Source organism: Pollachius pollachius (assembly GCF_949987615.1).
Source record: "Pollachius pollachius genome assembly, chromosome: 11".
Taxonomy (NCBI): Eukaryota; Metazoa; Chordata; class Actinopteri; order Gadiformes; family Gadidae; genus Pollachius; species Pollachius pollachius.
The window spans coordinates 9,526,354-9,538,207 of record NC_136944.1 but is presented as its reverse complement, the minus strand read 5'-3'; the positions used below and the strand labels follow the sequence as shown (position 1 = coordinate 9,538,207).

At 43.4% G+C, this 11,854-nt stretch overlaps 2 protein-coding genes across 2 annotated transcripts in view; both read right to left on the bottom strand.

The window, feature by feature from the left end:
• Positions 1–1,024: 1,024 nt before the first annotated feature.
• On the bottom strand, positions 1,025–7,500 carry utp18 (UTP18 small subunit processome component). Its single transcript, XM_079746289.1, has 13 exons — positions 7,146–7,500; positions 6,620–6,765; positions 5,916–6,011; positions 5,659–5,726; positions 5,385–5,491; positions 4,332–4,457; positions 3,906–4,080; positions 3,331–3,431; positions 2,910–3,000; positions 2,392–2,515; positions 2,113–2,287; positions 1,710–1,855; positions 1,025–1,393 (listed from the first exon to the last, which is right to left on the bottom strand). The coding sequence occupies exons 1-13, from the start codon at positions 7,356–7,358 to the stop codon at positions 1,369–1,371; spliced, it is 1,593 nt and encodes a 530-aa protein (XP_079602415.1). The 5' UTR covers positions 7,359–7,500; the 3' UTR covers positions 1,025–1,368.
• Positions 7,501–10,450: 2,950 nt separating this feature from the next.
• The window catches only part of LOC307083346 (WAS/WASL-interacting protein family member 2-like), an 8,220-nt gene continuing 6,816 nt past the window's right edge, over positions 10,451–11,854 (bottom strand). Inside the window, exon 8 of the mRNA XM_079747199.1 lies at positions 10,451–11,854. This exon is cut by the window's right edge and continues 242 nt beyond it. The gene's annotated coding sequence lies outside the window, so the exon portion shown is untranslated.

Sequence of the window (11,854 nt, the reverse complement as noted above, 5' to 3'; positions counted from 1 at the left end):
ACTCGTTCATATTTTTTAAAACAACCATTTGGTATTCAACAGTTCCTAAAGGCAATTTGGTTTTTATGCCCGATGTCTTGACATGATGGACATGCTTTCCATTCTTACGACCAACCAACAGGAAAGGGAACATTCCTAGGGCAGGTGTGTGTGTGTGAGTGAGAGGGATAGGAAGCACTGTGTCAAATAGATTTAGTTTGACTGTTAGCCCCCCTCTCTGTCACCTTACAACACCCCGGTGCAAATACCATCTCCTATGCTGAGTGATTCAAACTGCCTTTCACAAGATCTGCTGAACATTTAACTTGGCGCACTAAGTATCAACCCTTAAAAACTCTTGGGTATGATCATTGGTTTTATTATACAAATTTAGATATGGATGGGTGGGTTGGCTTGAGCCGGTAGGGCGCTAACCATTTAGGCAGTACGCCTTGGAGCGACCCAGGTTTGAATCCCAGCTCTGGTCCTTTGCTTCGTTTCATTTCCTCTCTGCTTCAACCCACTACCCTTTCCTACTCCAAAAAGGCACAAAAAGCCCACAAATATATATAAAACAAAGACATTGGGTAGTGTAATGTATAAAGAGTCTACTCCTAGCCGCAAGGTTCTGGGTTTGAACCCCAATGTCTCAGGATGACTGAGAATCCTTGAGCAAGATGCCTCATCCCCTACATGCATCTTACACAAATTTCACTTTAAGTTACAATTCTTTTAGATAAAAGTGTCTCCTAAATGATAGGATGGGTTATATTGGATTCAATACTACATATTGCTACTCACCGCCCTCAATGTTGGGATCCAGCCAATTACCACCATTAGCGTTCTCTAAGTTGGCGTGAGTGTGGATCCTGTACTAGCAGTTTTATATTACTGATTAATTACATTTAAAGCACCACGTGAACTCCAGCAACTGGTAGTAGGTGTACAAAACTGATTTGATCTGTAGCGCAACAAGGACTTTTGGGGAGGGATTGGAGCTGGGCCCACAAAAACAAGAAACAGTCGATTAGAATGGATATACCGTGGTTATTTTACTTCATTTATACAATAATGTGTAAAAATAATAACAAAAACAACAGAGTTTTTACATGGAAGCCATCCATATATGCGCCCAGCAGTACATAGGTCTCGTCTACCAAGCGATTCTGACCCAGTGCCAATAAAACCCATTGTTCTCTTTAACATTGTACTTTGAAACTGTGTGCTGAATATCCAATTACAAGTTACGGGACACCTACACACTGGTTCAGTTTCTCAGGGAACACTTTCAACTTGTAATCTGTCATAAACGCCAAACAAACAATCTGTATCCCAAAGGCTTCTAATTTTGGCGTCCTGTTACTGTGTGTTACGCAATCCTCATTTTTTTTAAAAGTCCTTGTAGTGCAGCAACCTGGAGAAAAGCAAGCAGAGAGAGAAATCAGTCAGAGTCTGAATAATGTGAAAGTTGAACGTTGTTTTACTCTTGGTAGGTTATGCAATGTTGGTATTGGTGCAAGTTATTCGGTACAACTTTTTAGTTTCAAGAAATGACCGTTCTTATAATAATTTAACTAATGCAGCAGCAAATATACTTATAGTTAATAAAAGCTAAGCATTCCTGCATAAAAACAGTTTTGAAACACTTTCTATTTTCCATCACGTTTCACTTGAAATGCACTGCTTGAGTTTTTCCAGGCCTATCGTTGTAAGGAGAGGGTGGGACTAACCGTGTCAGCTGGGCGTCACCCTTGTTGTTAGCCAATGAGAAGAAGCCACTATGTGGGGAGAAGTCGAGGCAGCTGGTGCGGTGGATGTACTTCTTCTTCGTGGGGATGGGGAAGTTGGAGAACACTGTCAAACTGGGGAGGTGGACCTGGACACACAGAGGACACAAAAACTATTGTATTAGCAAATAGGGTTAGGGTTAGGGTTAGGGTTAGAAAAATCCACATTCATTTCTTTCATTGCAGCCATCCCTAACCTCTACTGTATACCAACTAATGAAAGACAGCTTCCGGTCCTTGCCATTCTACCAGAGCAACTGTAGTCAATAACAAACCAACCAACATTACTACAACCAACCAAACTTTAACTAAGGGCAGTTTTTGGGGCGTTTCCTTATGGGCTCACCAGACGCAGGGCTTCGTCCTCGCTTTGCGAGGCCATGGCGAGGATCTCAGAGGCGGGGTTGAAGGCCAGAGAGGTCACAGGGGTTACCAGGTTCATGAGCGTCTTCAGAGGCCTGGGATTGGCTGACGTCAGGCAGTCCTGCTGAGAGTAGACGTTGACCATCCCCGACTGAGAGCTGGATAGATAGTTTAACACATTACACAAATGTAACACATTACTGACTTTAGTTCAGGCATTATTCTGGGTGTGCCCTGGGGGGGTTGTGTGAGTGTGACCCACCCGCAGGACAGATACTGTCCATTCCTGGATGTGGCGATGCTGGTTCCCTTCACACAGCCATCATCTGCAAACTTGTTGACACAGCGACTGCTGCGCATGTCCCACACATACACCTCGCCTTCCTCTGCGCAACACACACACACACAATTTTATCGTTAACATTGTTTGTCTATCAGCATTATATTACCACATAATAATCAATGCAACACACACATGGACGACCTAAATTAAGATCTGTAATCAAATAGATTTTTTTTGAAAGATTTGTTACTTTAAGGACTTTGACCAAATAATAAGATCAGATGTTTGTGTAAACAAAAAAAGGACGTTGCCCAGATCTACAGACCTGCCGGAAAGGTGCACCTACCTGAGAGCTGGTTCTACCAGAGAGATGGTTCTACCTGAGAGATGGTTCTAACAGAGAGATGGTTCTACCACAGAGTTGCTTCTACCAGAGAGATAGGACCCCGGGAGAGAGATTGTCCTCATGCTAGCAAAAGGTGGGAATCAGAACCTACCAGATTGTGCGAAGACGTTGCTTCCGTCGGGAGAAAAGGCAACTCCGCTTACAGAGCCGTTGATTTTCAAACTCTGAACCACTTCCTTTGTCTGCATGCACACAAAACAGGACAACGGTTGGTAACGCTTCTTCTCAACGATCAACATGAAATAACATTTGGGAACACAAACCATTTGATGGTGCGAGTCAGTCGATCATCGCATGCAATGTACAAGAAAAGATGGAAATTCATCTTGTCCTGCCCACATTGTTGAGCTACAAAGTACATCCTCTGACGTACAGTCGAGTTCAATAAAGTGAATTAAATTGATGACTTTGTGTCCACATAAATCACTACTGCAATAGAGTACACATGGTAGCACAGGGAGAAACTAGGAGAGCGCCTCAAGCCTTGGGCCCATGACGGAGCGGCATCACACCTTGAGCTTCAGGACGTGCAGGTATCCGTCGTTCCCGGAGAGCAGCAGAGAGTCTCCCTCGGGAGACACAGAGAATTCTCTCACACTGGCTTGCTTCAGACCTGCAGGAACAGAGAGAGAGAGACACACAGAGAGAAAGAGCGCACAACACATACTTGAGTCACTATGTTTCAGTGATTACAAAAAGACAATCAGTGATTACAAATACATGTAATTAATGAGCACGTAGATTGACAGTAGTAGTTAGACATCTTTCTCAAGGACTAGCCTGCTGACATGTGGGGGGGGGGAATCAAACCCAGTACCTTTGAGCTGGGAAAAGAACTGTGAGTCCCTAGACAGGTACATGCTTGTACATCTCACACCTCAATAGCTCCTGCCGTTCCAAAATAGGTTTCATCCCGGGTGTCTTATCATACGATGAGTGTATGCATTCTTAACGAGGGTGGACTCAGTCGGGAATTGAACCCCTGACCCTGGTGGCGTTCATGTCATGCTCTGCCAGTTGATGCGAACCTGAACAACTGTTCTCAGGGGTCCTCCTCCCCTAACAGCCACACAAAAGCCCTCCTCACCCCTGACGGAGAAGACTGGCACCACGCGGCCCTCCATCATGTCGTACATGTAGAACATCTTGTTCTTGACGCCGGTGGCCACCACCGACTCGCCGTCGCGGCTGAACTGGGCCTTGTGGATGGGGAAGCGCTCCAGGTGGATGCTCTGGATCTTCGGGTTGGTCCTCCCGTCCACCTTGGGGGGTTAGGGGGGGCAAGACAGGATGGAGTTAATATAGATTGATTTACCTCGTGGTTTCCATAGAAGCTCTTCACTTAAAATCAAATAAAAACAACTTCAACCTAGTGCGCTGGAAACTAATCATCAGCGCTCATGAATGAAAGAGAAGACCCAACAAAGTGTCCAACAACGTAAAGGAGCGTGACGCAATCAAACCCCAAGCTGGGGGTGCGGAGTCCCTAGACAGTGAGGGAGAGAGGAAGCACCTGGAAGAGGGAGATGGACTGGTCCAGTCCTGCCGTCATGACGACCTGGGCCGAGGGGTGGAACTGGACCGTGGTCAGCTGGTCGCTGCAAGGACGAGCAGCGTTGGCGCGGAGACACTTCTTGACCTGCTCAGCACAATCAGAGACACACAAACGACACATTTGGAAGATAAGATCAGAGACACACAAGCACATTCAGTTGTCAAGATCAGTAAGACAAACATTTTAAATTCAACTTTGTCATTAGCCCAATGTGCACGCACAAATGTTAACGAAAGGAGGGCTACGCGGGGAATAGAAAAAAACATGGCATTTAAAAAAATCAATTTAGGTAATTTGTGATAGAGCAAATGGCATTGTAAATATGGCAGTACTGCAAAAAAGAGCTGTGATTGAGCTGTGCAAAGGGCATTGTAAACAACACAACTGTGCAGACAGAGAGCTTTAATAGAGCTGCAAATGCAAAGTGAACCAGGCAGCAGTGAAAAAGAGAGTAATTGGTTTAGATCGGTGACAGCTTGGAGGTTAGACGCTGTTTCCAAGCCTGATGGGACAAGCTTTGAGGCTCCTGTAGCGCCCCCCAGGGGGCAGTTGGGGAGATTTGTCCGTGGCTCGCGGGGCTGGGAACTCTGCTGACACGGCGTTGTCAGTGTTTCCGGTAAATGCATTTGCTGGCTTGGAGCGGAGCACCGGCGATATGCTGGGCCGGCTTGTGGACCTGCTGCAGGGCTTTCTGGCCTGCTGCTGTGCAGTAAGCGCACCAAACTGAGATGCAGCTGGTCAGGATGATCTCAATGGAGGGCCGTAAGACAGTGGTGAGAATATGGAGGGTGGTAGGCTGGCGCAGGTTGAAACGAAAAGCTGGGGACAAGCTCCGCTTCAAACCTGTGGATGGATTCAGGGAGGTGGCGGCAGCTTTTAGCCTTCCTTTGTCTCCCGCACATTGAGGCCCAGATGGTTGAAGGAAGGCATTCACGGGTAAAGAGGAGGTAGGGGAGAGGGCTCACCCCTTCCCGCCCTGTCGAGACAGACAGACAGACAGACAGTACTGACCCGTAGGGTCCCCGACGGAAGGGTTTCAGAGGCCGCCACAAAGTTCCCAGTCTTCCTCAGCAGGTCATCATCATCATCCTCATCTTCATCCTCCTCGCTATCATCGCCTGAAATGGTGGTAGAACAAGATACATTGATGTTATATTCTCGTGTACGTATATGGTGAGGATATAATGTTGTGCCTTAACGAATCAATATGGAATGACGCCGAACTTGAGTCTCTTGTTTGTTTAATAAGGAAAAAAGCTTCAAAAGAATGCAGCAATGGGGGAACCTTTTTTCTTGCTCTTCTTGACTTTGACCTCCGCCCAGGATGGCTTTCCTCCCATTGACTTCTGAAACCTGGGGGAAAGTCAGACAGACAGGGAACAAATTTCAACAGGGCGTGAGCAGTGAGGAACAAACAGAGATGAGGACAATACAATTCCAAAATATACAAGAGAGAACGTGTGTGTGTGTGTGTGTGTGTGTGTGTGTGTGTGTGTGTGTGTGTGTGTGTGTGTGTGTGTGTGTGTGTGTGTGTGTGCTCACTGCTCCGTCATCCTCTGCTGGAGTTTCTGCTTTGTCATCTTTGACTCTGCCTCTCCTTTGGTCAGGTACTTACGGAAGCGATGGTTCATGTCCACTCTAGGGATAGAGGAAGGTAGGGGAAGGTATTAAGGGACGGACTGGAGGTGACTGGTGGCGAGAGCAGACATAATAACATTGAATGCAATCTGCATCTGCTTTTTAACAACTAAGTTGAGTTTTGCTAGAGGTCCGTAAGTCTCTAGAAATAATTCTCAGAGTCAACATCCACAAATCAATGCAAACAACGATGGCCTAGAATAAAGATGAGAAATTGGAAGTTGTTTGCTGGAAGTAATGTACCTATGGCATCAGCACAGACAAAAAGAAATCCCCCCCGACCATGACCTTTTTGAATTAAACCCCCCACGGTCGGTGCTCCATTATTTCTCTGAAAGTTTGCGATGAATATTTGCTGCCAATCACATTAACTTTCACATGAGACTGAGAACAATCAAAAAATACATTAAAAATGTAACTCCCAAGAATTTCTGAAAAAATGCACAACCAAGTTTACAATATTGACAACCTGACAGAGTGTAAAATGAATCAGGGAAATTCATAAGTAGACAGCGCACAAAAGGAGATACTACATGAAAAGTGCCTAACTCAAGGCTTTGATTATGTCCATTAAAACCTATGGCACATATCGCCCACATTCTACATACTCTTCCATGCGCTCGTCATCGTCATCGACCCAGGCTGCTTTCTTGGCTGATGGAACCTTTAGATGAGCCTCGCTCTCCACTTCTGGGTCGTCCAAGTCACCTTCATCTTCATCATCGTCATCTAATAATGACGCCCCTTGCTTGTCCTGTTAAAGCCCAGCAGGGGAGATTAGACGTTTTTACAGAAAGTGTAATGTACTTGTTGTATTGGGTAAAAAAAAATGCTATTAAGCCGTTATACTGTTAATAACTTATATGACTGCGGACATTGACAAGAATCTTGACAGATATGTTTATAGTTTGTGTTCTATGACACCATGTTTATAAAACAACAGATTGACTTGTATGCCCATGTTATATGCTCGGTTATTATGTGTAATTAAAAATAGATTCTGATGTATTAACATTAGGGGAGACAATGAATCAGAGCAGTACAGTCTAGCTGTTAAACACTTCGAACGCTGTGGTTTAATCAATGAATACCATCTTTGTGTGCTGGTTGGATAATATTAAGAAAAATGCCCACCTCAACTAGTCTCTCAACCAACTCATCCTCTGCACCGAAAACGAGGTCTTCCAATAGTTTGACAGATGCGTCATTTTCCCCTAAAACAGTCAGATTCTTCAGGTTTCTCTGTCTTTTTATAAGCTCTTGTTTTGGGTTGTATGCTGGTACGCGCACCCTCTTCTTGATTTTAGGTTTTTCATCCGTCTGCGGTAACTTAATAACTTCTTCCATGACTTACAATCTACACTTCCCAAACTATAAATAAGCTGTTAAAACCATATGGCGAAATCGCAAACGCAATAAGTTGTATTAAATGAAAACCTTATAGATTATTTTGCCTGTCCCATGCACTCAAGTATATTGCACATGGAGCATGCTGTATTGTTTCTTCCGGTAAACATCACCCATGAACCCGGAAATAGTTGACATGACATGATTAGATAGTAGACTCCTGAAAATGTATCACTACCCTCTGCTGGTCATTTCAAGCCATGTCTGTAACAAAATCTTTGTCAAGGTAAAGGGATATCTATCCGAATGGTGCTGTTTACAGTCGTCCATATCATTAAGATATATATATATATATATATATATATATTGTCGAAAATGAACCAGAAATTGTAGTACTATATAATTTATGGTTATGTGACTTATATGCATTATTCGTTCCTGTTTCATAGGTTCATAATTAAGACTTTTCGAAGTAAAATTAAAACATATATGAGGACTTGCTGTGAGTATAACCATTACTTGGCTGACGATTCGAGTTTGAAAACTTGACTTTGACCAATCAGGGCATCTCTTGATATGGTCTGTAAATTATGGGATGTCGTTTGTAAACTTTTGCTGCTCAGTCTTTGTCTTTGACTTTTTACAGCTTTAGCAAATAAACATCTCTCAAGTACACTGCAATTTACATGTCACACTTTTTCCACATACATAGAATTAGAATTATATGTTAAATTGAAATCTAAAATTGAAATCTACATTTTATATCTAAATCTTATATCTAAATCTAAATCCTACATCTAAAGGCTAAATCTGATTTCTAAATCGAAATCCTATACATAATACATACAACAGATACCCTAATTAGGATAGGATCTAGATATAAAGATTGAATTTATATATACGATTTATCTTCAGATTAAGCATTTCGATTTAGGATTTAGATTGAGTGATATATATTTAGATTTATTACATATTCTATAAATTGTGCGTGTTTTGACTTTTTCCATCATGTGTGGTGGAAAAACAAACCAAACACTCAGGGATTGACACTAACTATGGCCCTAGTTTGCCACCATGGAAACCATATCACTAGACATGCTGGTGGTGTTGTGCTTCATGACATTTTACACATTTACCACGGGGTATTGCTACTGTCCGGCAGTGCGGTTTGCACCCATTGTAGACGTTACGTCTACTGTAGTGGACGTAATGTAAGTGTTTGTTTACGTCGAGGTGAGACTGGTAGGTGATCTCTGAAGCTGTCTGGCACTGTCCTCCTGTCTCAATTCCGGAAAAGGGATTGCTACAGTTCTACCAAGCCATGGAACATGGTTTATGTGATGGATCAAAAAGAAACACTTGAGCCACTTAGACATTTACTTTTTTTAATCAGACATGTTATCTGCATTGGTACAACACCTGGCTGAGTTATGATCAATGGTTAAGATCTTGGCAATGAAATGTGGAGGAAGAAGAAGGGTATTAAGAGTGTGCATTTTGGTGTACAACGAATAACCGCATCTCTCAATTAGGGAAAATGCAGATACACAATGAGAGACGGGGGTGAAAAAAGATTTGTTTGTTAGTTCTGCAATGCTTAAAACAGTTACACCATACCTCCATTTGTTAAGTCCGAACGATACAAGATTATTATGTATACATATTGGACTAACTAAGCGGTTAGTACTTTTATCTAAGCCTATTAGGACTATACAATTCCTGAATCAACAAGCAAGCATTTCATAAGGCAAACAAATTAACCAAGGGAGGATACAATTAGGACAATTGTCCCCCCAAAAAGGGAAGACCAATTAAATTGTTGTTTAAAAGGGATGAGTGTTGTCGACAAGCTACACGGGCTGGAGATTACAGTGGAAAAGTGGTTAAAGACAAGCACTTTTTTTCAAATCTCAACCCCATATTATAATGGCCATAAATCTGTGCAGTTTAGTTAACTGTCAAGGAATATGACCACTAAGCCACTCCCTCAACCTCCTTCCTTGGTCTCACAAATATATCTGTACAAAAAGAACCAACAGCCAACTTCCTCAGTGGCATATTCACAGTAACATCATGTCACAACACTCAAAGCCATTTGAATAAAACATGGAGCCTCGATGCTCGTCAAAAATAACCCTACAAAATAATAAGCAGGTCCCGGAGGGATCCTGGGGCCAGTGAACAGTCTTCAGGGTCCTGCCCAGAAGATCTGGTAGGTTTCAGTGCAAACTCCTCCCCCAACATTTTACCAGACACTTCAACAATGTGTTTTCAGTCAACCACCTTTCCTTTTGATTTAAGTAGCCGTGAACACTGAATGCATTGTTTTATCCTATTTTATTGATACACTCCCTTTAGCTGAGCAAGGGATTTTTGAGAAATACTTTCAGGAACAGTCCCCCTCTTCTAGTATGGTAGTCTTTCCAAGAAACTAGAGAATAAAAATCGAAAACCTTTCAGACTTCATTGTGCATTAAAGGAACATAAAAAGATTAACACTTCCCGGCTTCTTCTTTTTTTTTTAAATGCTGTAAATGTATGATCACAGAAATCACACCATACAAAGTCCCCTAACACACACACACACACACACGCGCGCCTTGTTCAATTACTGATTAATAAGCTACAGACACTAAAGTCATTGTTATTGAACACAAAGCAACATTTAATAACCAACCGGAAATGGAACAGAATGAGTTCAACTCAAAAAGAAAATTAAAGGGGTGAAGCCGGCTGGGATTAGAACACTGCACTAAAGAGACCGGACTCTCATGCTGTTAGAACACAGATGGACTGATCGGAGACATGCATCAGTTTGAGTCTTTTTTTTGTTTTTGTTAAGCTGTTAGCAAGTACGGGGAGGCGAGGATAGATGATATGAGGAGCCGGTTCCTTTGCGTTGAGGAATCCTCCTTTTTCCTCAAGAGCGAGCAATCAAAATAAACACTTGAATCACGAAAACGATCCTATTTCTTCCCCATTTGTCAATACATCCCCTCATCAACTCAATTCCCCCCCCCTTCCCCACTTGAAGGTTACCACGACAATATCTGAGGTCTATCATATGGCCTCATAAGGTTTGCCATAGTTAAACACTGCTGTGCTTGGCACTTTAAAAAAAAAAAAAAAAAAAAGTCCAATTGAAGATTCTCAGTTCTCCCAAAACGTTACTCTGCTGACAGTTGGGTTTCCTGTCTACTTGTGCTGTGCGCGCCGCCTCACCAGTGGATGCTTGCGGTATGGTCTGCGTTCCAATCCCAGCTCTAGGGCAGTCTCCATGGTGATGAGAGGCGTTCAATTCCCAAAGACTCCCTGCAAGATTTTCATTATAAAACCGCACACTGGTTCCCTGTAATATAGTCCAGCATTATGGTCAAGGCAAGATCATTAAAAGTATACAGGGAGTTTTGTTTTGCTCCCATGAAGCTGCAACACATTTCCACTGGCTGCTGTGTCCCTGCGGATCCGTTCCAGTACTAGAAGTCTGAGAGATGATCCGCCATGACATCATCAACCCTGCCATGGTGATGTCATCAGAAGAGTCTTCTCCTCTGCAGTGCCCGGCTAGTACCTGGTACCCCTCCTCTTGAATGGTGCAGTATTAGTAGTGTACATGTCTTACACAAGAGGGGTCTACACCTTCACAGTTAACATGGTCACTGGCCCTTTTCACCCCTTTCTACTCCGAATACTACTGGGTCAATCTTTGTTGCAAGTCTGTTGGAACAGATACTTTGTCGGTGTAAGATTATCCAAATATTTTTTTCCCCCCGTGGACACATTTATTTTTAAGTCAAGGGCAGAAAAGAATTTCCCCTTCAAGTGGATTAAAATGAGGCAGCGGCTGCCATCAGTGGGCCAACCAATCTGCAGATGATACGAGGAATAACGCGCCTGGTGCTGCAAAGCACAAACAGCCTGCAGCTGACTGTGGAGGTTTAGACTAAAGCAGGCGGACCGTTTTGATTTGAACTCACAACAAGGACACTTCATAGCTGAGGACAAGGCAGGGTGCACGTGTGATTTGATCCAACAACTGTGTTTCCAGGGACTTGGACAGCTGCATTTTCTTTTCTTTTTTAAACTGTACTGCTGAGTTAAAATGGAGAAAAGGGCCACTACAAGTCTCTAGCTCCCAGTAGGCTCTGCACACTTCTTGGCATGCAAGGTCCTGCCATTGGCAGCGGAGTGTTACTATGGAGATTGTTGGTTATTCTCCATGGCAACGGGATGGCAACCGGCCCCCTGACAAGCAGGCCTGTGAATGGGCGAGCCAGCCACGGTTACTAGACCCATTCATATTTTTCCACAAAAAGATGTTTAAGTTGCGGTGCGTATGGGAGTCGGCGTCATCCTGCTGACTTCACTGAAGCTGCCCCCCCGTTTATCCACTTGTGTTGATGTGTCTCTTGTGAATGAATCGTGGCAGCATGCCTCAGATACAGTGTCATTCAAGGGAAATGCTTATGTTTGCGTGTGTGGGTGTCTCGGTAGCT

Bases quoted from the DNA above. Each gene is read 5' to 3' on its own strand.
- utp18 (XM_079746289.1), bottom strand. From the start codon at position 7,358: ATGGAAGAAGTTATTAAGTTACCGCAGACGGATGAAAAACCTAAAATC. The intron at 6,012-6,619 runs GTATGTAGAATG...CTCTATCCCTAG, and splicing joins GATGACGAGCGCATGGAAGA to AGTGGACATGAACCATCGCT. The intron at 2,516-2,909 runs GTAGGTTCTGAT...TGTGTTGCGCAG, and splicing joins CAACGTCTTCGCACAATCTG to AGGAAGGCGAGGTGTATGTG.